Genomic DNA, 25,946 nt, shown 5'->3' with positions numbered 1-25,946 from the left:
CATCAATGAAAACATCATTTTCTCACTACACTGCAGTTCCATGGTAGTCTTTAAATCTGATGTTATTCCCTCAGGTGAATATTTAAGTTAATTTAAGAGAATCTGTTGCGACTAGAAGATCAGACTGCTTTAGTGAAAGTAGGTGAGAAGCATGCTCAAACATGTTTTCCCAAAAAAACCCACTTCAGACTCCCAAATTCTTCTAAATGAGAAAAATAAATGAAACAGAAAACCAATGCAGGCGACTCCTATAGTGGAATTTAACAGCAGGGAAAAACACAAAAAACATATTTGGAAATCAGGAAAAAAAAAATCACTAAGTTTCACAGTGGGGGAAACAAACCTTTTGCAACCATAATGTCAAATATGAAACTGATTACTCAACAAATAACATGTTTTCTGGCTTTTCTTAGCTATATATATACACATATGTAGTTAAGATAACTATAAACTTTGAAACAAGTCAGAAGCCATGTTACAAAGCAGGCCATAGTAAAAAAAGTTATCTCTTTCTCCCCCTGCACCATTGCCCTTTTCTCCCTAGGAGAAGAAAGGATCAAGCCAAAGAACATAGGACAGTTAAAGTGAAGAACTAGATGATGAGGTGAGGATTAGAGTTTGATATAAAGAAATTGCCAGTGTTCTTTCCTCCTCCCCACCCCTGAAATACAGCCTGAAACTTAGGGTATGTTTACATTTTGAAATAATGCTTTTAAAAATTCCTTTTTAAATACAGCATATTTTTCCTCAAGGATTATATTAAAACTTTTCAAAGCTAATGCATTTAAGACATTTTAAGCATTCATTTACATATAAAACTCTGCCAAGTCCTTTCCCACAAGCTTAGCTGAGCGAATTCTTCCAATATTTGTGTACATTTCAATGGTGGCATGTGACAGATCCTGTTTAAAAGAAAAGAAACTATTATAAGCTTAATATATTTTTAGTAGCTACATGGTATTTCACAAACTCATAGCCAGTAAGTAAGTTACTACAACAAAATGACCAGAATGAGTCACTTTTTAGATTTCCCCTTGCCCCCAGCACACATTACAGAGCAGTTTTTAACAGATCATCTTCACTCAATTTTTGCAGTTGGTCATTATCCCACATCTGTGTTATAAATAGCAAAAGAAAAAGGCTATTAAAACTTAGATAAGGCAACTCAAAACCACCAATAGATGAAGCTTCTATTTCAAGCACTTCTTTACACTTGAATCCTCATGTCTTTTTCTGAAAGCTCCTATCTCTCAGTGACTATAGGCCGTTTGATCATCATTGCAGGATAGCGTAGTGTATCATCCCAGGATACACCACAGGATAACATATTTAGAACAATATCAGAGCTTGCCCCAGAGACTCCCACTTAATACTTCAGAACCAGATTAACTACATACAGAACATGGTACATGATTCTTTTACTAAAGCTGCACATAATACCATTAAGTATATGAAAGTTTGCAGTATGTAAACAACTAAATGCAAAATTCTAAGTTACAATCAGAATAAGTATTTTTGCAAGAGTGCCTTAAAGGAATTTTGCCTGAAGCTATGCAATCCCAAATTGGAAGTTTCTCAGTCATCTTTAATCTTCATTTCCAATGCAACAACAGTCTACATGTCACCTTCCTCACCTTGCAATAACAGCAACAAATCTTTCTCACAAAATTAGTAGTTACAACACACACTTTATACCACCAAACTTTTTTCTCAAGTATAATCCCCAACCAGATACACAAAAATATTTCACATCATATTTACAAACCCACCGCTTCTTCTGTCAGCAGCCTTCCACAGAAGCTCATTCTGCTTCACTTAGTGTACTGAGAACTACTCTATCCTTCAAAACAAATTGCTTAAGGGCTTCCAACTGCCTAAATATTTTGCAGAGTATCTGTTAGAAAGCATCTATTCCTATGGGGCAGGAAAATTACCTAAAACGAGCTCCCAAAGTCTTTCTTAGGCCATTTTTTATGCTTCATATAGACAGCCTAGAAAAATCACATCTTTAAGAACTTACAACAATATCCTACAATAAACTAAGTGATCATTCCTTAACAGATCAGTATAACCAGAGAGGTCTTAGACACCAGCTACATATACAAATGAAAAGCTACATTCCCCCCAAATTAAGGTACAAGCCAGCGCGCTTGTTTGTAGAAGATTTGACAGTCTTACAAAAGATTCTGAAAATTATTGTATGAGACGAGCCATTGAATGAGAGCAAAGCCTTTTCTGGTAATAAAAGTTCATCGCTTCTTGCTTTCAAGGTGTCTGAAAAGCTGCATTTTACTTTCCAGACTCATTAAAATTTGAAACGCAAATAAAGCATCTTCGCTGTGTCTGGAAATTTTAACTAATTCTATGTTGTTCTCCGCTGAATACATGGGTAATATACAGGCATATATACATTATATATATTTATGTGACAACTACATAGAGGACGATCTTTTACAGTGTATCTGATATCTGAATTTCTGTTGCATAAGAGTGCAGTCAGAAATACAGCCAGGAATGGCAATTCTTTCATTGGCAAACTCTGCAGATCCCACTTAGTTTCTTAAATTTAGGAAGATACTGATGAATTTAGCTGAGATCTTCAGGTGCAAGTTGGAACTGAATATGTAAGGGGAGCTAGCAGTTCTGAAGATTTTAGCCTGGGTCCAGCTATCCAACTAGCTTTATAAAGAAATGAAGTATAAAAATGAAACCTGGTATCTCCAGATGAAATCCTCTGAGACTCTTTCAATAAAACTTTGTAAAAATAAATACCACCTAGTTTTCAGATTTTTAAAAAATTTGCTCAGTTTTCCTCCAACTTTTCCCCAGAAAACTGAAAACTTTAATGGCAGTACTGCAAATATAAGAAATTCCAAGGGAAATTTATTTAAGGGCAAAAAAATCCCACTCCCAAAAACCAAACACACTCTTGTGACGGTCAGGGTTTTTTTTGTTTTATTTCATAATCTTTTATAGAAAAAAACCAGAAGATCATTACAATGGCTCCTCAGTAAGGGAGCTGTCAGGAAATAAACATGCATATTAAAGCACAACGAGAATTCTAATGTTTCAATCTATGCCAGCTCCAACTCTATTATCTACAGATGTCCTACAGTTCATATAAAAAATTCAACAGTATAACTTAAACCACATGACACCCATTGCAAGATGCAAGTCTAAACCATTCAAAAGGAAGCTGAATTCACACATCAATATTCTTCTGGGGAAGATCAATTAATTCTGAATTTGGGATAGCAGAATACGATAGCCATGACATTGGCTTTTTTAATAACTAAGTATACATACTTACAGGTCACAACTTCCAACTCATAACTGTAAATATTAAAGTTAATCCAAATACATGAAACTTTGGGCCCATACAGGGTTCCAGTTGTAAAGCAAGACAGCTCTGCTGTGTTCGGTGTGTAAGCAATAACCTTTCATACCAAAATACAAAAATACAGATTTATGTCCTCAATTTTATCTTCTCAGGTTTGAAAATTTTGGGCCTATTTAATCTAGAATGAAAGCATGCAAAACTAATATAAATAACTAAAACTCATACTTACTAAGTAGTGTTTTTCAAAAGCTTCTACAGATGATAAGGCCTCTTTAAGTTTCTTATAAGGGCTCTGTGATGCATTGGCTTTAAAAAAAAGCAGAACAAGAGGTGTCACTTAAAATAGGAATGTATTTGTAATAACACCCCCCACCACCACTTTCTCCTTCAGTAGAAAGTGGAGAGAAAACTAAGAACTCGTTTTATGTGGGAAATGTCACTAACACTCAGAGACCGATCATGAGGTTCTTCCCCAGGCTCTAAAATAAGATCAAAAAAGGCTGTTTCACAACTCTGTGTGTGCATGCATGTGAGAGTGATGTTCAAGGTAGCAGGGTAAAGGTAAGCAGCAATACAGTAACTGTACTAACTTCTCCACACAGTATGTCATAACTTTTGTTCAACTTAGAAACACATACAATTGTACTTAAATATCATATTGTGCTAAGAGAATATTCTCACAACTCCCCACTGCTGGATTTATCAGCGTGACAGACAAACTGTCATTTAAAGACATTTTACTACTTTAAACAATGCACTTCAAAGGAGAATGGCAAGCAAGACCAAGGTTTTGTCTGAAGTAGCTTGCTCAATTTAAAAGTCTTTGCCAGACCAAATACGTGTCAATATCTCTAGAAGAAAAAAGGCCCCATTTTAAATAAAGACAACGTGCACCATAGCACTGAATTAAGAATCACACATCATCATACCTACAAAAGCAAGCGACCCGTCAGCCTGTAAGCTAATGCTTCAAAGATACTAATTGTTCTAGCATATTTAACATCTGAAAGCTTCTTCCTTCAGAAATATCTTTGTGAGTGATAAAATCCACAAGGAGTAAATAAATTTGATTGTTCAGCCACTCTAATACCACTTCAACTCAAATAGTATCACTTCATAGCTCCAGTTGCATGTTATCTATTTGCATCAGAACAAGGATGCTCCATTTCTTTTTCAAATAATTATATTTTGAATACTTGTCTGAAAGTACTAAAGACTTTATTCAAAACCAGTACTGTTCAAGACTATTTACCTAAATGCTGATAAATGGAGCATTAATGGAAACACCTTTACTTGCAACAGTGAGGAGATGCATTGATAACTTAAAGCAGTAGACACATGAAAAGAACTCACGTGAGATAACAAAGCTCTATCAATGTTTATATATAATGTAGGGATACTTGGAAATTGTTATTACTGATGTACTTATATGCTATGTATTTAAGACAATGTCAGTTATTGGAAAGAATGCGTACATTCCTGGTAATACCTGTTTCAGGGCGTTCTGCTCCCAACCCTGCTAACAGATCGACAGTTCTGTTAAGGTCTTCTGAATTGGGTCCCTTATCTGACACAAGTCCACACAGATAACCCAGAGATTTTAACTATAAGAGAAACCAGATGCTTGTTTTTAATAGGCTACAAAACCAATATAAAACTCCTTTTATTCTATTATGTCATTCCTACAGTACAAGACAATTTCACTGCTGTCATATTATACTGCTTGTAAGATCTGTGTTAAAGTTGTTTCATGAGAAGAAAGTAGAGAATCTTTCAAAAGTAACTGTTATTCTCGCAGTAGAAAATAATTTTATTAAGAATTAAATTACATATAAGTTACTGATGCACTTGATACCCAGAAGTGAGCAGAGAATACTGTCTTAAAGAAGTTCCATTCTTTTGGTCTTTTGGTTAAATAATTTAGAATAACTCAACTACCAAGGCAAGCCCACAAAAGAAAAAAAGGTCTCGGCTTGTCATATTACTCTACACAGAATAAAATGGGGATGGCCATTAACTTTTTTTTTTTAATTCCACTTTATTTTGTCACTAGTTGCTAAACTTCTTTCATTCAGTCTGTTCCACCTTACTGCTACTTGTCATCCCACAATTTTTCACTTTATCCTTTGTGTTAAGAGCAGCCATGAATTGGAGGAACATTTCCAACTCAGGTACACACCTTCCACAGAAACATGTAAGGAGCACGGGAAGAATCTGATGCACCCATCACCACTTTAAACAATTCTTTGTTTCCTTTATTCTGCTCTCCCCCGCACCCTTTTTTTTTTTTTAAAAACAGTAACTCTTCAAGGTGAAATTGTCTTTCTATGCTTTTGCACTAAGAAAAGGACCTCCTAGGGTCAGCTAGAGGATTCCCAAGTCTACTGAAATATGAATGAAAGATGATTAAAATAAATAGAAAATATTCTACTGGCTATGCAACAAGAGGATGAGCTTACGCTACTCTTCAAAAACATTCTTGAAGATCACAGTATGCTGTTTCAGTAGTTTCTGGAGTTTGTCATCTTTAGCAACCTTAGACACCATCTCTTTCATAGAAATGGAACAAGTTGAACTTGAAAAGGCATTCACGTGATTAGGGAAGGGGCTTAACCAAACTGAAAAGGCTACTTTACAACTTTTATTTTATGGTGAGGAGCAGTAACTGAAAAATTGCAAATTATTACTTATTTGCCTCTTTCACAAGCCGCCAAGGATAATACCTTCACTGAAGTTAGGGGTCTATTACTACCATACTAGCATACTGAAGAAATAAGGAACTGTGTAAACAGATTGCTTTAATCTCTATGTATAATGGTAATTGCATCCAAATCTGAGCAGCTTCCCCTGCTATAACTGAGATTCATGGTCCTTCTTCTCAGTTGACATGGACCGAGTTAATTCTGGATTTTAATTAGATAGTCATTATCCAACTAGTGGTGAGGGAGGGGGGGACAGACAAGGAGTTGAACACACCCTTGTTATTCCCAGGCCTCACCTGACAGTGGGAAAAGTGAATATAAACCTGGATGTCTCATCTGGACTAAACTCAAGACAATATACAGAACCCCTTATTAAATTCCACACTAAAAAGTACAAAATCTGTTCTACAGAACAAATAGACTACTTCAAAATTGTAATACCGCAACTGCAAAACATCATTTGCTCACCTTCTCAGTGGCATAGCTCCATAACCCAACTGTGTGGGAAACATTTGCATCTATTTGAGCCCTATCACAGCAGCCTTCTATTCTTTGTAACACTTCCAAACAACTCAAAAATACCCAACAATCCAAAGCTCCAGGAGGAACAGAGACCTGAAGATGAACAGATAAAATTAACTGGGGAAATAAACATTAGTCAGATGAGAAAATACTTCAAGCAAAATACTTTTCTTGTTACACCATAGCAGAGCCTCTTGGAGGAGCTTACTCTAAGAATACATAAAAAACAGGCCAACTCTCACTACGTCTTGAATAATTTACATACATTAGTTCATGAAACAAGGACAGCTAAGCAACTAAATAGTGATTATATTAACTATATTTGATACACCCAAGAAGGTGAAAGAGAAGGAAAAGGGGACTAATAGGTACTAGGACTTGGAAAACATTCCAAAAATTTGGAAGCTAAGCCTAAGGAAAGCAGAATTAGGAAAAATTTCTGTAAATATATTACTACTTTCCTAAGGAGACATCAGATCTGAGACTGAAATTAAAAGTACAATAAGTATATTAAAAAAAAACATGAAAAAAAAAAAAGAAATTAGTCTAAGTTTGCTTCGCAACAATAAATTTGTTAATCAAAGGATAAGACATCTGCCACGGACAGCTAATTAAAGAATGGAGATACAACCAACCAAACAAACAAAAAAAAAAAACACAGAAAGGAGAAAAAAACACACACAAAGAAGGGATTATCTGTGTAGGACATGATGAAGACAGAGTTTGATACTAGAGTATTTCAAGAATCAAGATAAAGGTGAGCATAACTAAAGATCACAATAATGGTGTCTCAAAGTCCTGCTCATAAACAATGTGAAAATATTCCTTTTAGAAAGACTATGAAAGTCTTGAAACCCGTAATAAACTAGGTATTTGACTAATATGGTAGGAAGGCTCAACATGCAAGCACAATGCATTTGGGAAAAAAAAACCCACCACACCACCACACACACACACACAAAAAAAAAAGCCCAACACCAAAAAGCACCCTGAATTCTGAAAGAATTTTCAGGAAGATCATAAAAACAGAGTAGTTTAGATTTCCGCTATGTGTTCAGTGGTGTCAAGTCATATTAGGAGGTTTGCCTGTACTAAGAACAATGATCACAGCAGGGGTAACTACATGGTATGCACAAATAAGTGTCACTGCCTCACAGCCTGAACACTTGTGTTCAGTTTGGATTACCACTTCAAGACAGAAACAGCAGAAATAAAGAGTGCAGAAAAGAGACCCAAACATTGGAGGCACAGGACAGAGCTGGGGTGGAGCAAAAGGGGAACTGCAGGAAGTACCTTCAGAGATTTAGAAGGCTGCATGTTATTTATTTTGGAAAAAAAAAAACAACCACAACACACACACAGAGAACATAATATCTATGGGAATTACATGTTAGTTTTAGAATACATGAAGGTGTTAGCAATGCAGATTTTCTGTTTTTAAATGCAGATGAACAGATGGAACTTAAGGAACTTACTACCACAATGTCAGACAGGCAAAAGTTAGCGGCTACTGTTATAATAGCACAGACAAAACTAACAGAGAACGAGACACCCACGGGATTAAGGACATAGATGAGTCACAAGATGAAATCCAGAAATATTCTCATGCAGACTATGCTGTTCTTAAAGATGTATTTCAATTTACAGACATCTGTGGTCGTACATGGAGGATGATCAGTGTACAACATCCCTGATAAAGCCTCTTTAGAGAATTTAGAAAAAAAAACCAGCAGAAACTAAAGTATGGAGGGAGGAGGGGTAAAGCACGGAGGCACGCAACGTGACAAAAAGCTTTGACCTCTGTCACTTGTTTCCATCTCTTTCTTTTGTCACTGGATGAGTTGCAGACACATGCATAACACAGAAGAGCATTACGGGGCACCAAAAGGAATCACCAAGTAAGAACCACAGAAGGCGATCAAAGCAGCATCCAACTTGCACAGCAGTAAGAAGCCCTGCTGTAGATAGTGTTTGTAGTTCAAAACTGCTCTCTGTTACAGATGACTAGCCTGCGTACCAGCATATTAACCACTCTGCCTCATTTTCTTCAATATAACACTGTTATAGATTTAAATGATGGGAACTATAGTTCAAGAGACTGGTAATACATCCAGGAAAGAAGCAGACAAATTACCTACCAGCTTAAGAAGTTAACTTTCCAGGTGCAGGCTAGAATACTTTAACTAAATACAGGTTTGGCTTTCAGATGTGATGTCTCCAAATTTCTTTCCAAAGACATCCTCATGATGAAACATTCAACGGTAGCATTGTTACAATCTGTTATTACAGCATCATTTTGATAACTCACAGACAGTGCTTACTGTATTCTGGTCACCAACATCTAAACTTCAAAAATCTTGTTAGATCACCATTGGATAAAATCATTCACATAACGGAATATATTACACTGACTCACTTCTAATAGCTTGAGTTCTTGCACACAGTTGTGAAGGAGCTCCAGTGCTCGCTGGGAAACCTCCCATGGCCTCTGCAGGAAGATTAATAACGTGCACTGGCGAGAAAATAGGTAACTACGCAAGTCCAGTAGAGTAGCTTCTTGATTCTGAATTAGCTCTCTCTTCTCCATGTCTATTGGTTTTCGGAGAATTAAACCATTCCAGCTCCTCACTGGCTGGCAAAAAAATGTCAGCCAGTTTGCACCATCTAAGTAAATAAAGTTAATATCGAAGAGTCAACCACTGCCTTCTATCAAAGCCCTTCTTCCTCCCTCCAAGGTTGCGAGCTGGCTTATTCTTTCTAAAGTTTATCATATGGATAAATGACTTAATATCTTAACTTCAAAAACAAAACCAAAAAAAAACCCAGCAGAACCTTCATAGCTAAGTAGATAACTGAACCGCAGAACATTCAAACCCCATAGGCATTTTGTCTTAATTGCATATTTGTTATTAGTATAGTGGCAATCAGTTTGTAATGTATTTCTTAGCAATTAAGGCTACCTGAAGTTCAAAACAAACAAGCTTTATCTACTTAAGTATTTTTAACTCAGCCATCCTGGATAGATGTGCCCCCAATTTCAGGTATAGCATCAGGTACAGTCAGGACAAATATATTTCACTGCAACTACTCCTGCACCGTGTTTTTACCCGATTCATAACACATACCTGATTAAAGCTGATATATAACAACATATGCTTTACCTCATTAAAAGAGTTTACATTTATTTGATACTTCTTGCACAGTAATTTTTCTTGGAAGAGAAACTTAAATCTACTGTAGCACAGATTAAGCACGTATTTCTGTTCAGTTTTGTAGTGATTACCAAATGTCTCATGTAATTTGCTGGGGAAAAAACTGAATGCATTTCTCCAGGAAGCTCTTTATTGAATAACTTAGCAGTGAGCTGTGAAAACAGCAACTGCCTCTCAGCCAGATCAATACTTATATAATTACAGAGTTTCAGGGCTCCATTTGTAACGATCATCAAGAGCAAAAAGCAGGTTTTCATTAAAAATTGCTTCTAAGCCTCAGAAATGAAAACCAAAACTTCAACAGACTATAACTGATGTAAACTTGAGCCTGCATACATCATAAAACAAGAGCACAAACTGCCTAGTGCATCTTCACTGCAATGTACCATCTTTTTCTCTCATGTACGTGCATGGTACCCAAAGCACTGGGCTGTTCAGCAGAAGCATAATGAAGAAATTAATACACTTAACATTTATTTAACATTTTAAAATACTTACCACCAGCCCCAAAGTTGACAACGTATTGAGAAAACAAGGCATCCAGTTCATCATACTGCACTAGTGCATCCTCAAATTGCTGCAGCATCTCAAAGACAAAGGCCAGTTCTTCCTTTTGACACACAAGCAATACAAGGAGCATGTTACTGTATTACTAATATCTGGTATTACAGCCTGCCCCCATCCATACATAGAGCTCTGGGAACTACTTTTTCCAACATTCTTCCCCTTCCAGTAGTCACACATATAGAAAAACCCGCCTTCGTAGCAGATGCACCATTTTTCCCTAACACAGGGAGGTTCACAAAAGAAGATTAAGTCATACAGATATGCCAGTAAATTCTGTTGAGTATCCGGATCTTGATTCACTGCAAGATATTGTTCATATATCTATTAAAAATTTGAGTTAAAAAAAAAATTGCTGAAGACTTATCTCCCATAAGATTAATTTTTTTTTCCCCTCTGTTTACATTGTGACGGCACTGATTGCAGTATCAATAAAGGTTCAGTTATACGCAGAGAAAAGAGCCGAAGTGGTAAGTAGAAAAAGTCTGAGAATTAGATATATCATATGCAAGAGGTAGCGCATGAAGTCAAAGGAGACATGAAGATGAGGTGGAATTGGTGTGGAGAAGGGCACTGCACAGGGACCAGAAAATTCCAAAGGAATCAAGACCTTTAATTCTATCGAAGAAGAGTTTCTTGCTTTTCTCTATGTCAGCTAAAACAAAGATGTATTTAGAAATATAAAAAAATTGAATTCAAGGCATTCTTTATATGGAGCACTTCAGACACTTTTCTAAATATCACCTCCACACATGCTGATAATAATCTAAAGCAAGAAAGCATAGCAACACTCCTATTAAATACCAATTTCAAGTGGCAAAGGCACAGTAATGGGACATTTACCCAAAATTCAAGAGCAACTACTAAAACGCTTTATTGATGCAATTTGTTTGCTTCACTTGAGGTTTGTAGAACTTTGACAAGCCTGAGAAGATTCTGCTTCTGTAATAGCACTGTATTACAATGTAACACAAGCCTGCTGCAAACAAGATCTAAAAATGCTGCTCTTCTACCAGTTTTCATATTTCCTGCCCCAACCCTCAAAGCATGAGCAGAACATTAAAAGGCACCAGAAAGCCAACCAGAAAAAAAAAAAGCCATTATTAAAACTAAGACTCAAGTACTTTCTTCAATAAAAAGAGACTCTTACCTGGACCATGAAATACTCGCAGAAGCTCCACCCTGGCTCAGTCCTCTTTTCTCTCAGAGTTCTCATGTCATCTTCAAACTTGCCTAAGTTTTTGGTAAAAGACATGAGAAGCAACGTCCTGAGTTTGGTCAGGAAGGCATTCCAAGATTCCTGAGAACGGGAAGAGTCTTTCAAAGGGTCAGAAAGTACGACACATCTGTAAAGAGATTGATGAATATTATTTTTGAGGAGGTAAACATAAAATTCACATATAAATGCACAGCTGAAGACTGTGCATACCTGACAGATCCAGAGTGAATAAAATTTAGTTTTTCATTCAACGCTAGTCAGAGGTAAAAACTAAGGTTGAAGGTTATGTTTGTTTGTTTGGGGGTGGGTACATTGGAGCTTTTTGTCTGGTTGGGTTTTGATGGCTTTTTAAAAACTTTTCCATGTATGTTTAAGTCTGTGAATCAGTTTATGAGAAGAGTTAAGTGTTTTCCACATAATGAGTACTATAAAGCTTTACTTTTTTTGAAGCAAATACATTTTAAACGTAAGTAATGCTGTAGCTATTCAAGGGAAATAAAAAAGCTGTCTTAGCAATACAAATCAGCAGAACAGTAATTATAGTTACTCCTGGCAAGGATTATGCAAGAACAAATGAAGAGCCATTAGATCACATATAGTCAGCCTTTCCTAAATAACTTAAAATAATCCTCCATAATATAATCTTACAGTGTCTCAATTTGATTTTACACATCCTATGTGCTAAAACTTCCCCTGCTTTTCTCAGAAAATAAATAATCAGGTCCCATTAATCCACAAATAAATCAGCCTTTTTTAGAGCATTCTATTTCCTCAGTTTTTCTATCACAATTTAGTAACATTCAAAAAACTAGTGATATCTCTTAAAGGCAGGAAAATCTCTCATCCAAGTAAAACACCATTTCTGGTTAGAAAAGTCTTCTTACCTATAGCAAAATAATTAAACCAAGCCAATCAATCACTTAGAAACCAAAAGCAAACTGAATCAGAGTGGTCCAAACTATTTGCCCAAATAATCCAGTAATATACCAAACACTGTCTAGGTACAAAGAAAGTGCTGCCAATGTAGAGCATGACATGCTGACCTGCCAGTCACTGTCAGCTCACACCAAGGTACAATGAGTGCTTCCATCTACTCTTTTCAGCTTCAAATGTTTATCCTGTCATTCATTCTTAGGGGGAAAATCTCCTGTTTAACGTTAACTCTTAAGATTAAAAGACAAAAATGTAACATATAATATTCAGGGCAATGTTTCAGAATAAGGAAGACATTACCTAATAAAGTTGGTTTCAAATTAAGATTTGTGTATTTTGTTGACTTCAATGAAAGCAGAAACAGTTTCATACATTCATTATAAATTTTCCTTAGCATAAGAACATCTGAAGAAACTGGCTTTAAGTTATCTCATAGCAAAAAGGTGATTAAGTGAAAGGCAGAAAGTACAATGGTAAAAAATAAGCCCTGTTGGCTTCATATTCTCCTCACCTCACTCCCACTACCTATAGTTGTGGTAACATTTTTGCAAGCACCTGAGCAAACAAAAACCCCTGAAGTTCTAAAATCTGATTATTACCACACTGTTCCCCTTAAACCTCTCTTAGGTAGGAGGAGATACTTGAAAGCTTTTTGAAACACATTTCAAAGCCACCATGAATCGAGGAAGAACTGAAAATAAACTTCTCCCTTTATTGCTTGTGTCAGTCTTCTTCAAAGCATAGGTCTTACGGTACCATCAGTTTGAATGCTGGACATCAAGGAAAGTCCTTAAGGGAGCAAGGAACCCATTACATCAGGAGCTGAGTTTTTAAATCAGCGCACTAGTCAAAAGGTTAACACCTTTGCAAGCAGAATGCTTACCTGTCACTTTGTTTGTTACAGAAGTCGTTTCTTATTTTATCTACTATAGAGGTTCGGGGAAGGATATTTGTTTTGTTCTTTTTCTTGGCATCACTCTCAACTACCACAATTAGCCAGTCCACTGAACTGTGCGCTTTGAGAACATTCTGCCACTTGGTGATGTCATCCTTGACTGTAGTTTTGTACACTTCCGTGTCCTGGGATGAGAAGTGGTGAATCATCAAACAGACATTCTGAACAATTTCAGAAGGCAAATTTTGTTCCAACAGAAGACAAACAGAAAGACATATCAAATAGAATTAGTGAAAAAAAGTTCACTACTGAAAGAAATCAAATGAGGTAAAGTGTAGTAAGGCTTCGGTGTTTGAATTTAATTTATTTCTAGTATTTTGGTTAACAGTAAATCTATCTTAGTATTTGGTGTATTGTCATTCTTTAGATTACTGAAATTAAGATTCTTAAACATAATTTAAACTCTTACTTTACACATTTTTGACCTTTACAACAAAAGCATGTTTGAAATTACAAAACTGAACTGTTTTATTCTCGCACAGTACCAGAAGGGTGATATTTGTACCTTTGAACACTGCTCAAATCTTAACCTGTTTAAAAGCTTATTCATAAAAATCAAACCACGAAAGTGTTGTTTGGCACTTTTTTTTAAGCTTCTGTGTTGGTTTTAAACTGATCGATTCAGACAACTCTTAAGGCTGTTCTGGTTACTTTTTGACTGGTCACAGATCAAATGTCACCTTTGTCCTTCAACTGGGTAACTAATTTGTAACAGGGGCCAACCAAAAGCAGTGAACTGATAAACAGGATTAAGACATTCCAGATCTTGCCCAGTTTAGATTGCGGACACATACTAATACCCAACAGACATGGAAGATGAACTAAAAAAAAATAAATATGTATCTTAAGATTTAACCTCGTGAATATATCATAACTGAAATACCGCGGCCACGTTTCTGTATTATGAAGCAAGTGTGCTGTACTACTGCAGTAACACTGTCAGATCCTATTTTTCATTACAGAAGTTCTGGAAGTAGGTTATTCAAAAGCCTGTTCTCTTAGTGTCAAGCAACATTAGAAGGAAATACTGCTTATGGTAAAAAGTACTCAAGCTAAGTTTTGCTTCCAATAATATTGGGTATGCATGCTGATGCAAGCAGACTTAATTGTTCAAATAAACACGAAAAGCAAGTGACAAATAACAGAGACCACAAGTAGAAAGTCAAAACTGTTTCATTTTTAAATCTGAGTACTCATTTTTTCACAATGTTTTCCTGATACTTACACAACATTCTGTCCAATAAATATGAAGAAAGGGAAAAGTCAAAAGGGCCTTGTTCCCCTCTTTGGGTAGTAGCTCCTCTTTAAACTGAACAAAGTTAGATTCTAGATGAATCATCTTCGGAGCACGGCCGTAAGACCTACAAAATTTAAAAACTGAAATTAGTGGATAAGACATACATAGAGGAATACAAAAATGAACGTATGTTTTGGGGAAGAGGAATAAACTGAAATACTCTGGTATTGGAAACTCACAAACTATGCTTACTGCAGTTTGTATAAAGTTAGCTAAATTTTGGTATCACTTGAAATGTAATAGATGCTCCTTTTTGGAAGAACAGGAGCTAGAAGCTTTTCAGCTTTCATTAGAAGATTTTTCTGCATCTCCAGGACCTCTAAAAGAAAATTCCCAAAATACTTTTTTTTAAATACGAACACAGTGTGTCATACCAAACTTCTTGCACAAAAGTACATCTAATTGCACATAAGTTTTACCTATATTCTCATTAAGAAGAAAGTATGTCACTTTCAGAGCATGGGTGACAAAGCAAATCAAAGCGCACACCAAGACAAACCCACAAACCACAAAACCAAAAAGAGAAATACAGCATTACTATCATTTTTCTTTAGGTGAAGTTCAACATAGCTGAGTGGAAATGATCATCCTGAAGAACATGTGCCTTGACTATCTAAGCTTCTCAGAGCACAACATATACATACCTTCTCAAGTCTAAAAACATGCACTGAAATAGTACCACAGAATAAAATGTGAGTTTACCTCCTCCATTCCATGGGTTCTCTAGGAAGCTGCTGAGAAAGTGTAGGGTATAAGGAAGTAAACAAATTCTGGTCTCCAGCACCTAGAAGTGAAAGGCATTAATCTATCATCATGTGCAAATTTTAGAAAAGAGATTAATAAGGTATACTATTAATGGTTTGTTGTTTCAATAAAAAGATGTAATTTTGTCTGCTATATGGAAACCAGAGTCTAACACTGAACTACACTTTTTAAAATCACGTGCTCTCTAACACTATATCAAGGCACGTAATACATATGCTGTTATAACTTCCTATTGCTATTTTCCACATAGCTACATAATCCACATACCAAAGAGAGTATCATCCACAGAGCTGGTCCAACTCAAAAAACTAAACAAGGAGCTCCATAGCCAGAGTCATTGGCTAAACAAAGTATATTTTAAAAACCTCAAGAATTTGGCCTTCACAAACCAGAATACTGGTTAGACAGTGGTTCGCATCCCTTCTGTAGCTGGCCCTACCGAAACAAAATTAGCACTAGCATATGTTCTGTGCTTTACCGGGTTTGATTCCTCTCCAGTATTCTGGGGCTGCTGTTAACACTGAGCAGCTTCCTGCCGTCTGCACTGTTCTTGCTGCCTTCAGAAACATCAGGTCTGTTAATGTTGCAGGTCCACTGGAGCTGGCCCTACGCTGACACACAGATCTGTGCCTAGGCTTTAATCACTAGGGCTAAGAACAACAGCTGTAAATGCAACACCACTGGAGCAGCTAGCTACTTGCATACAAGATAGAACAAAATGTAGGGTGTACCATACAGAAAAAATGTGTTATCAGTAGCCTATGAATATCAGTTCTTAAATTCTGTTCTTTTCCTTTGGGTACAGGGAGGACGTGACAAGGAAAACACAGGCTTAAAGTTAAGTTCTTCAAACTTCTGATGGTTATCAGCGTCTTGGAGCAAAGAGATGGGAAACTCTGGAACAAGGTACTATGTCAGACATGTTTGAATCCAAACTGACCAGCCAACTAGCCAATGCATAATGCTCAAACAGTCTTTCACGATACTTCAACAGAAGACATGGCATTTGATGACTGCCAAACACACGTATCAGAATGAGAAGGAGTAAGGTCAAAAATATATTTGCCACTGCATTTGATCATAGCTCTAAAACCTGTTATATCATGTGCGCTCTCTAAATTTGGGAGAAAGAGCTGGCCCATACTAGTTTAATGGCATTGCTTATTAAACCCCTCATCTACATGCTGCCCTGAGTTGTCACAGCTATTACTCCCCTCCCTGTACTTTCTCCTTACTGCCTCATCTTTAGCTGGCTGCCTTCTCCTCTACCAGAGACTGCAATTTAATCCTAAAAAATCCTTTATTTCCTCCTACAGAGACTCTACTTTTGCCCCACCCTTCCCCAGGATCTCTTGAGCTGAAGAGCTACATTTTCCAATTAAGGTTTTAACAGGCATCTAGGTAATTCTGCTGTTTCCTGGTAGTTTTCCACCTGTTTCCATTTCACAATCATCTGCCATTGAACAGCCCAACCTGAACAGAAAGAAATTCTTACCTTCCTGTGGAACAGTGAGCTAAGGCTAGAGAAGAACCTGACATCCTTTCTTCTCCCTCCTACCATGCAACCTCATCTCCTGACACACTGCCAGGCATTACCTCCATAATAGCTTAGTATGCCCTAGTTTATCTTGGGAACCCTTTTCCTAGTCCACTCAGCTGTTCCCAATTTTCTCATATATACTATTTTGATTATCAGCCACTGGGAAAATTCTATTACCACATAATAAAAATTAAAAAAAAAAAAAATCTGATTAAATGCCAGAACAAGCAAAGCCAGCTCTTCTGATGTCCAACCACAATAGCTTGTGATACAATTCAGTGATACAATTTCCTAGAACAGTTAAAAAAAAAAAAACCAACCATAAACTTCACCTTCATTGTCTTCTGAATTACATATACCATAATAAATCTTATTTAAGACTATAAACGAATGTCTAAAATAAATACCGAAGCAAGTGTTAGTCATACTGTTAATGCTGTAACATGGTATAAGACAACATCTCTATGAGCCAGGCCACTGAGAACAGTCAACTGTTCTCAATGTGAACAGTTGCAACTCACAACTGCCCAGAGAAAGGGAAATACGGCTTAGTGATTTAGCAACAGCACAATGTCCACATCAAAATGATAGCCCATGAAGCTTGGAGCCTGAGTGAAAGAACAAACTATGTATTTTACCTCTGGAGCATAACAAAGTGCTTTCCATACTGCACCAAGAATTCCTATGTATGCTACAAAAAAGTTTCAGAATTCAACATCTTGAGTAAAAAGGGCTACTCCAGAACACAGAGGAACTAGTAATTTATAAAGTTTAAGCACCCTGCTATTCCAGACAACCACATCACATTATCAGCTTAAGAAAGAATCACAGAATCCCAGGTTGGAAGGGACCTCAGGGATCATCTAGTCCGACCTTTCTAGGAAGAGCACAGTCTAGACAAGATGGCCCAGCACCCTGTCCAGACAACTCTTGAAAGTGTCGAACGTGGCCAAGTCAACCACTTCCCTGGGGAGATTATTCCAGTGGTTGACTGGCCTCACTGTGAAAAATTTTCCTCTGGTGTCCAATCAGAATCTCCCCAAAAGCAACTTGTGTCCATTCCCCCTCGTCCTCTCCATGTGACTCCTTGTAAAAAAGGAGTCTCCATCTTCTTTGTAACTACCCCTTAAGTACTGGTACATGATGATGAGATCCCCTCTAAGCCTCCTTTTCTCAAGGCTGAACAAACCCAGCTCTCCAGCCTATCCTCATATGGCAGCTTCCCAGTCCTTTGATCATCTTGGTGGCCCTTCTCTGGACCCCTTCCAGCCTGTCCACATCTTTTTTGTATAGCGGGGACCAGAACTGTACACAGTCCTCCAGGTGTGTCCTGACAAGTGCTGAGTACAGCGGGATGATGACTTCTTTACGTCTGCTGGTGACGCCCTTTTTGATGCAACCCAGCATCCTGTTGGCCTTTTTGGCAGCACACTGTTCGCTCATGTTGAGCTTTCTGTCCACCAGGACCCCCAGGTCCCTTTCCACAGAGCTGCTCTCCAGCCAGGTGGATCCCAGTCTGTGCTGCACTCCCAGATTATGTTTTCCCAGGTGCATGATCTTACACTTCTCCTTGTTGAACTTCATAAGATTCTTGTTGGCCCACTCCTCCAGCCTATCCAGGTATATTCATTTTAAAAACAGCCAATTTCTCCTCCTGCATTGGTTTTGAGGGCATATACAAAACATGTAAGAATGTGTTTCAGGATCAAGGCAAGAACAGACCTTCAATACAAAATACACTGGGTATTTTGAACATGGACCAAACATCGCTACCACTTATTGCAAACACCCAAAGGGCTATACCATTTCAGGTTCTGCTTGCCTAGACCCTGCATCTACTGTAATCAGCACGTTTGACCTGCTCAAGTCGAGGACACTGAAAATGAAGTTATCGGCAGGCAACACTAGCACAGCACTGACACAGGACAAACATCAAGACTAGTTAGTAGTAAGGACCATAAGATTGCCAGGATGCACATTAAATTGTTAACTGCTTGCTACTGGACTGCAGGGAGGGAGGGGAATGCTTCACAGCAAGTAGACAAATAAGAGCACAACCTTTCCAAGTAACAATAAAAAAGCCCTGAAAGATGACTAGTTTTGGAGTGGTGTTGTGCAAGATTCCTATGACTCAAGAGACCTTGAGCATGGTAGAACTCATTTTGTTCTCTACACATGCCTCTGAAGCATTAGTAGTTGCTGCATCCATGATCTACTTTCCGAAATATATATTTAAAAAAAAACAAACTCCAAACCACACCACTACAGGAATTTTTGCTTGTATCTAACTGAATTATATGAATTCTGACCACGATGCCACTCCGACTATAGGGTGGTTCTGTATGTGAAGTGGTAAAGCCTATTTTAACTAACAAAATAATAGAAAGCAGTAATGCTCAAATGATAAGATGCTAAATAGAAACACTTCTGGACAAAGGGAAGAAAGGAGAAAGCACGTGTTTCCTTTCTTTCCACATTACGAAGTTGAGAAGGCATGCCTTTTGCCACTTATTTAAAAACTTCACAAACAAATTAAGACAAACAGGTATCTGTCCAGGCATCAAATGCAAATAAAGCAGCAGAACCTTAAAAGGGTTTTATGATAAGCCTTAATCCAACACCGAATCAGTGTAAGTTAAAAACATTCCTATGACCTTCAAAGACTTGGTGTCCACCAAACTGACATCCACAATGTTAAGATGGCCAGGTCAGGCAAAAGAGGAACAAAACTTACTCAACTGAACCTTGACTGTGAACCTGGCTGCAAAAACTTGTTATGTAAACCAGTAAAGAATGTCGGTATCTTTTGTTCAAGGACAGGCTGTATCACTACATAGTGGCTCATAACCATAAATCTAATCCCGAGGAAAAACTCTGAAACTAACATTAGCCAAGAATTGAAGTGGCCACCTAATGCCAAAACATCCTTTGTTTAGGTTATAACATAATGCAAAAGTGACCAAGTATCCTAATCAAAACAGCTCCAAAAGAAAACACCAATGTTCAAACTACTAATTTTTAGAATTTTATGCTATTCATCCCATATTTTTCTTCTCTCTGTTCTTTCCTCCTTGTCTTCCTCCCTGACATTTTGGTAGACCAAGTTAACACAGCCATCCTCCTGTCCCTCCATCCCTACCTAGGACACTTGTTCTGCTGCAAGGGAATGATATGAGAACCGGAATGACCACCTTACCAGGACTCGCAAGAGGAACACACGCTCTTTGGGGCAGCTGTCTGACACAAAAGAACCATACAATATTGACTTTTTTTAGTTTGATGCCTGCCCAGAATCCCCAAGAAGCTACTTTTTTTCCTAACACTTTCCAAATGTCTTCAATGTTTATAGGTTTTGTCACTGCAAATTCTGAATATCCCACAATTTATTTTTTTTTTCCTGTAGAGGAAATTATCCCAACCCACTAACTACACAGGCAGTGTAAAACAAAAACTCCTGGGGTCAGATGACTAAAGCAGACAAATATTTTTCTTTGATACCAATGACAAACTCAGTCAACTGAGATAAAAGGCTTCAAATACCTTTAAAAGAGCTCAGCGCCAAGACTACACTTTGGTGTGGTTTTGTTTAGGTTTTATGCCCAAATATCAGTCACAGGTAACCTTTCTGATCCCACTTATTTTTCTGCTGGTAAAAAGTTCTGCTGTGAATCTTTTTTTGTTATTCACTAGCCTACTATAAGTGGCTCTACCAGAAGTTTTGGAAGACTGATGGGGGTTTTTGTATTTGTTTCTTTTAAAGATTGTCCTCTTCCCACCCAACCCAGATGCATGTTCAAAAGAGGTCTAAAAACCAAAACACAAAACAGTGTAATTGATGTATAAAAACCTTAGCTGATTCACTAGAAGCCAGCAGAAGAAAATCCTTTTAGTGAAACTTTACATTTTTACTTACTGCTGCACTACCAAATCTGTAAAATAGGGGTTAACACTAACAAGAATATGCTGCTGCTTCTCATGACATATGTAATCAGGTATTGAAGTACAGAATAATATTTGATCAACTACATGATAGTGATGACTTACAATGCAGACAAGAGTCCTATTTGAGAACAGGGAAAAAGAATTTATACAATATAGTTGTTTAAAGGGTCTCACTAGCAGCAAATCATTCTAATCACTTGGGCTACCTGCCACTTCCTGTTGGCACATTTTTTTTATTACACTTACCTACTAGTAACTTTTGAACTAGAACTTTCGAATCAAGCTCTTCTAGTCCCCAAAAAATATTCTTAACTGGAAGCATTTATTTTTCACTCCAAAAAGATGCAAAGTTTTTCCCACCCACCCCCTTTTATTTTTATTAACCTTTTCTGTTTAAGCTGCTCTTATAGATATTTGCAGTTGTTTTCCATTTTTGGGCCTACAACAGTTTTGCTGATGGTTTTGCTCTTGCTGTATCACAGCACATTCTGAACACGGACTAGATGAAAGTGATGCATCCTATTCTCTCCCAAGATTTATATATAAAGTTAATTGTACTAAGACAGAGTATTGACAGTGAAAACAAATATGCACACACACAATATATATATAAAGAGATACTATAAGCTGAGAAATATTCAACAACTGCATGAAGATAATTACATATGAAGAGCTTGGCAGGAAAGCTCTGGAAAAACTTTTTTACTACTTCACTCAGCAGGATTGTCTTCAGCCTTCAACCTCCTCTTCATATAGGTAGACAGAGCTAGTAATTTAAGTGCAAACCAGCTACAAAAGGGCAGCTTCTTTAATCGGAACACTTGGTTGATACATACGTGCAAAAACATTATATTAAAATTCCAGAGACTTTCTCAAAGTAATATTTCAAATAGGACTCCTGAGAAGGAAGCAACATTGTTTACGTTTCCTAGGAAAGTAACCTGAATTGTTTTAAAGATTATATTAAGTCAACATTGCAAAGAAGCTACCCAAGTTCGAGATACCGATGCAAACGCTCAACTTACCTCTTCAAATAAAAAAAAATTAATGATGCTAAAAATAGTATTTCTACAGCAGTGAGAAAGCCAGAAGCCGACTCAAAATGCTTTGTAAACATACAAGGTCTGGTAGCAATAAAGATAAACTGCTACAAACTTGAATTGAGAGTCTACGAGGTAACATGCCAGAGCAAACATAACTGCAGCTGAACAGTGAAACTCCCCAGTGGGTTTACAATCTAGTAAGACCGACAGTACAAAAATGTGATTCAAACTGATTTTGAAAAGAATCATCATGGCACTCCGTCCTAACTGACAACAGTGATTTAATATTACATGGGATGCTTCCATCTTGAGAAAAGGAGAAAAAAAAAACCACAAAGGAACAGCATCTTTCCGTGAACATACTACTTTTTCCACACTTACAAAATATGGTTGTCTGCTTGCCTGGATAAAATTTTTTGAGAAGTTTTTCGTTAGACAGTTTGTCTAGCTGAATTCTATTAACCTCAACTCTATCAAAACTACCGGGTTTAGCGAGTAATACAGTTACCATAAATACAAGGCCAATGCTTCCACAGACAAATCCTGAGGATGAAACTATTAAGTCACAGGACTAACACGAAAAGGGTAGCGACAAAAACTGCATTTGCAACTGGCATCAAATACACAAGCCACGTGGAAATTGCCATTTTTAATCTATAGGCTGAGCCCTGCACCTACATAGGGTGCCAAGTTCAGGATTGTACCATATACAGCAAGTAACTGCTGTTACAACACAGACTAACTCACAGATTTGAAAGCATAACTCTCTTTACCAAAGAAGCATTCCTGTCAGAGTACTGTCAAATTTATTTCAAGTAGATAAAAACATTTGTTTACAAAACATTTCTGGCATGCACAGTGTTAAAAACAAGTTCCATTCCAGACAAAAGTCTCTCCTCGGTTCTCCCTTATTAAGAATAAACCCTAAGAGTTAACAGGAATATTTCATGATACAAATGTTTACCCGACAGAGATTAAGCTAAATCTTGTAGCAAAAGGAAATACTTATGTTCTGAGACACAATCTTACTTAACATTCACTCTTCCCTCATATAACCAAAAACTAGCCGTCCCTTTGCAGGTCTGTTTTCTCCCTGTGCGCATCTGCTAGGCAAGGCAGTTATCCCAGACAAATCCAGCTGCCTGAAATCAGAACCACAAAACAGAAGATCAACTGTATTTGTTGGACAGCTTCTAATATTGTGGCTTTGAGCGCATTTTCCAACAAACCAATGCCGAGCCAACAATTCTTTCCCTGGAAAGCCAAGCTTCACCTCCTCATTAGTCACTGGCAATATAATGCTTAGAAGAGCTTTTCTTCAAGTAAGTAATTTTTGTTGAATGCATTTTTTTTAATACTATGGCCTCTTAAGTACTCCACTTCTCTGGACAGAGAAAAAAGGAAACTAAAAAAGCTAAAGCAAAATGCATTGCCCATTAAAAGCAAATGTTTTAGTTTAAAATAGCAGCAATCCACCCCTACTACATTCAGCAGAGATGTCATCCCTGAGCACTTAGTTCAAGTGGCCTTATTTTCTAGATTAGTTTGTCTCAGGCCAAGCCATTCTAGTCCATACCAGTACAGATACTACTGTCATGCTTGTTCACAGCACCAGAAATTATTCCTTTAGTCCAGGAGCAAGGAATATAAATGATATAGAATGTTCACCTCATATCTCATTTGTAAGTATGCAACCATAAAGTATGATCACCGCTATATGAAATTAATATTATCTTCAGTATCAGGTAATTGGGCTTGACTGAAATCTGATTAAATTTAACATTTGGAATTTTGAAAATTTCCTTGCACAAAGAGGCCAAAGTTCTTTTCTGCATTCACCAACAAAAAAGCAAGCCTGAGGTAAAACTGCAGGTACTTCAACAGACAGAAATATATGTTACTTACTCAAATCGCATGGGATCAGTAAGGACTGATGTGCACCACCACCACCCCCCTCCCACCACACACAGAGCCTCTCCAATTCTGAATACGGGATAAAGCCAACAAATCTAAAAAACAATCCACTACAGCCTGAACAGTAGCATAACACCAACAAGGAAGGCAACAGTATCCTTCAGATGTTTCCGATATGTACATTTTTCTGACTTTAAACCTGAAGTGAAATGGATTTCAAAAGTCTTGAAGTAGGTGAGTGCAGAAGATTCAACACAGATACCACTGACTTCAGCTTATGAACTGCATCCAAAAAAAAAAGTCTAAGAAAGAAGAAAGCACATTTATAAAATAGTTTGAAGAAAATATACATGCGCAGAGTTCTATAATTATATAGTTATGATGTTACAGTTGGATGTTTTTTCTAAATACCAATATTGGCCTAAGACCTTAAACATCAATAGATGCTTACTTTGTAATAAGACAACACATACCCGTGAAACACTTTCTATTTCACGTGCACTTAAAGCATTTCCAGCATTTTGCTGATAAAGTGCAAATATGTAGTTTGTTATGTCACTGATTCAGACACTTTTGACCAAGAACGAACAGCCACTGTTTAACTTTTGTTACAAAAAGAAGCAGAACTCTCTATGCTGATCTCATTCACCTCACTTTTTTATTAAGAGCACTATCGACATCGCTCACGTGCTTCTTTTAAGTGGACTTTGGGCGCAACCCTCTACACCTGGAAGAGCAAAGGAGCCGACGTTTTACACCAGGACCAGGGCGCACACATCCCAGCTAACTGCCTCTGACACCTGAAAGAACTAGTTCATCGCTGGAACAACACGATCCAGTTTTGTTAAATAAACTGCCTCAGAGACGAAACCAAAGGGCAGTAAAGATCAAATCGTAACGTCAGTGGGAATCCATGGGTGGGAACCTCCCCTCACCACAGAGGATGTCCTAATTCTTGCATCTTCTCTTACACGAAGCAAAACTATACAAAGCTCGCCGGCGAGAAGTTTGGGGTTTAAGATTTGTTGTTGTATTGAGTCTCTGCCCCTAAGCACCTGTAAGCACCACATTCGGTTTTGTTATTTACCACAGCCCTGAAGCATAAGAGAAACAAACCCAAGTGTGTTCGCTCCCATTAAAAGGGGGGGACCCGGTAAAGGGGCAAAACCCGCCATCGCAGCCCCCCGTACGGCGCCGCCTCCCTCAGCCCCGAGGGCCGGCACCCGGAGCCGCGGGCAGCCCGCCGCCGCCTCGCCCGCTCCGGCCTTCCCGCCCTGTCAGCGCCCCGCTCAGCCCCGCGCCGGGCCGGGCCCGCCGCCGCCGCCGCCGGCACCGGCAGCCCGCCCCGGGCCCGGCGGGGGGCACCGGCCGTGGCCCCCGCACGCCTCCGGCCGGCCACTGCTCACCCCGCCCCTCCCCGGCGGCCACCGTTAACGCCCGCCCGGGCCCGCGGGGCGCACTCACAGGTGACGATGGGCTTGTTCTCCATGGTGTAGATCACCGGGGGCTTCTCCCTGCCCTCCTCCTCGGCGGCCGCCGCCGCGGCGGGGTCCATGAGCGGGCGGGGTCCTCAGCCCCGGCTCCCCCGCCCGCTCGGCGCCATGGAAACAACGCCGCCGCCGCCGCCGCCGCCGCTCCCCCCCCGCCGGGGGGCTGGGACGGGACGGGCCGCTCCGCCTCGGGGCCTGCTGCCGCCACCCCCCGCCTCCCCCCACCCCCTTCCCCGCGTCCCCGCAGCGCCGCTCCGGAGGGGAAGGCGGGACGGCTCATCCGCTTCCTGGATCACCGGCCGAGCATTACCGCTTCCGGGGAGCGCGGCGGCGTGGGGCGACACCGTCCCGGGCACAGCGCGGCCGTGCACCCGGAAAACACGGGTGGGAGAAAGGGGACGCGCGGGGCCGTGAGCGCCTGCGCGGGGCGGGGTGCAGCCGCCCGCCCCCGGGCCGGGGCCGGAGCTGGGGAGGGGCGGTCGCTGTCTCGCCGCCGGGCGGGGGCCGC

The 25,946-nt window shown here is 38.8% G+C and overlaps 1 protein-coding gene across 2 annotated transcripts in view; it reads right to left on the bottom strand.

Moving 5' to 3' along the window:
- The window catches only part of TRAPPC10 (trafficking protein particle complex subunit 10), a 43,926-nt gene extending 18,081 nt beyond the window's left edge, over positions 1–25,845 (bottom strand). The window contains exons 1-11 of one of the 2 annotated variants that reach the window (XM_064472696.1): positions 25,413–25,845; positions 15,447–15,528; positions 14,673–14,808; positions 13,376–13,572; positions 11,491–11,686; positions 10,275–10,386; positions 8,981–9,228; positions 6,511–6,657; positions 4,830–4,944; positions 3,570–3,646; positions 811–902 (exon numbers count right to left, since the gene is read on the bottom strand). In XM_064472696.1, the coding sequence (XP_064328766.1) occupies positions 811–902; positions 3,570–3,646; positions 4,830–4,944; positions 6,511–6,657; positions 8,981–9,228; positions 10,275–10,386; positions 11,491–11,686; positions 13,376–13,572; positions 14,673–14,808; positions 15,447–15,528; positions 25,413–25,503 (1,493 nt within the window). In that variant the 5' untranslated portion in view covers positions 25,504–25,845. The remainder of the gene's footprint in view (positions 1–810; positions 903–3,569; positions 3,647–4,829; positions 4,945–6,510; positions 6,658–8,980; positions 9,229–10,274; positions 10,387–11,490; positions 11,687–13,375; positions 13,573–14,672; positions 14,809–15,446; positions 15,529–25,412) is intronic. The other variant, XM_064472704.1, reaches the window with a different exon arrangement.
- Positions 25,846–25,946: the final 101 nt, after the last annotated feature.

The sequence above is a fragment of the Phalacrocorax carbo genome, chromosome 1 (genome assembly GCF_963921805.1).
Source record: "Phalacrocorax carbo chromosome 1, bPhaCar2.1, whole genome shotgun sequence".
NCBI lineage: Eukaryota > Metazoa > Chordata > Aves > Suliformes > Phalacrocoracidae > Phalacrocorax > Phalacrocorax carbo.
The sequence above is the reverse complement of the archived record's forward strand: the minus strand, read 5'-3'. Positions and strand labels throughout refer to the sequence as shown.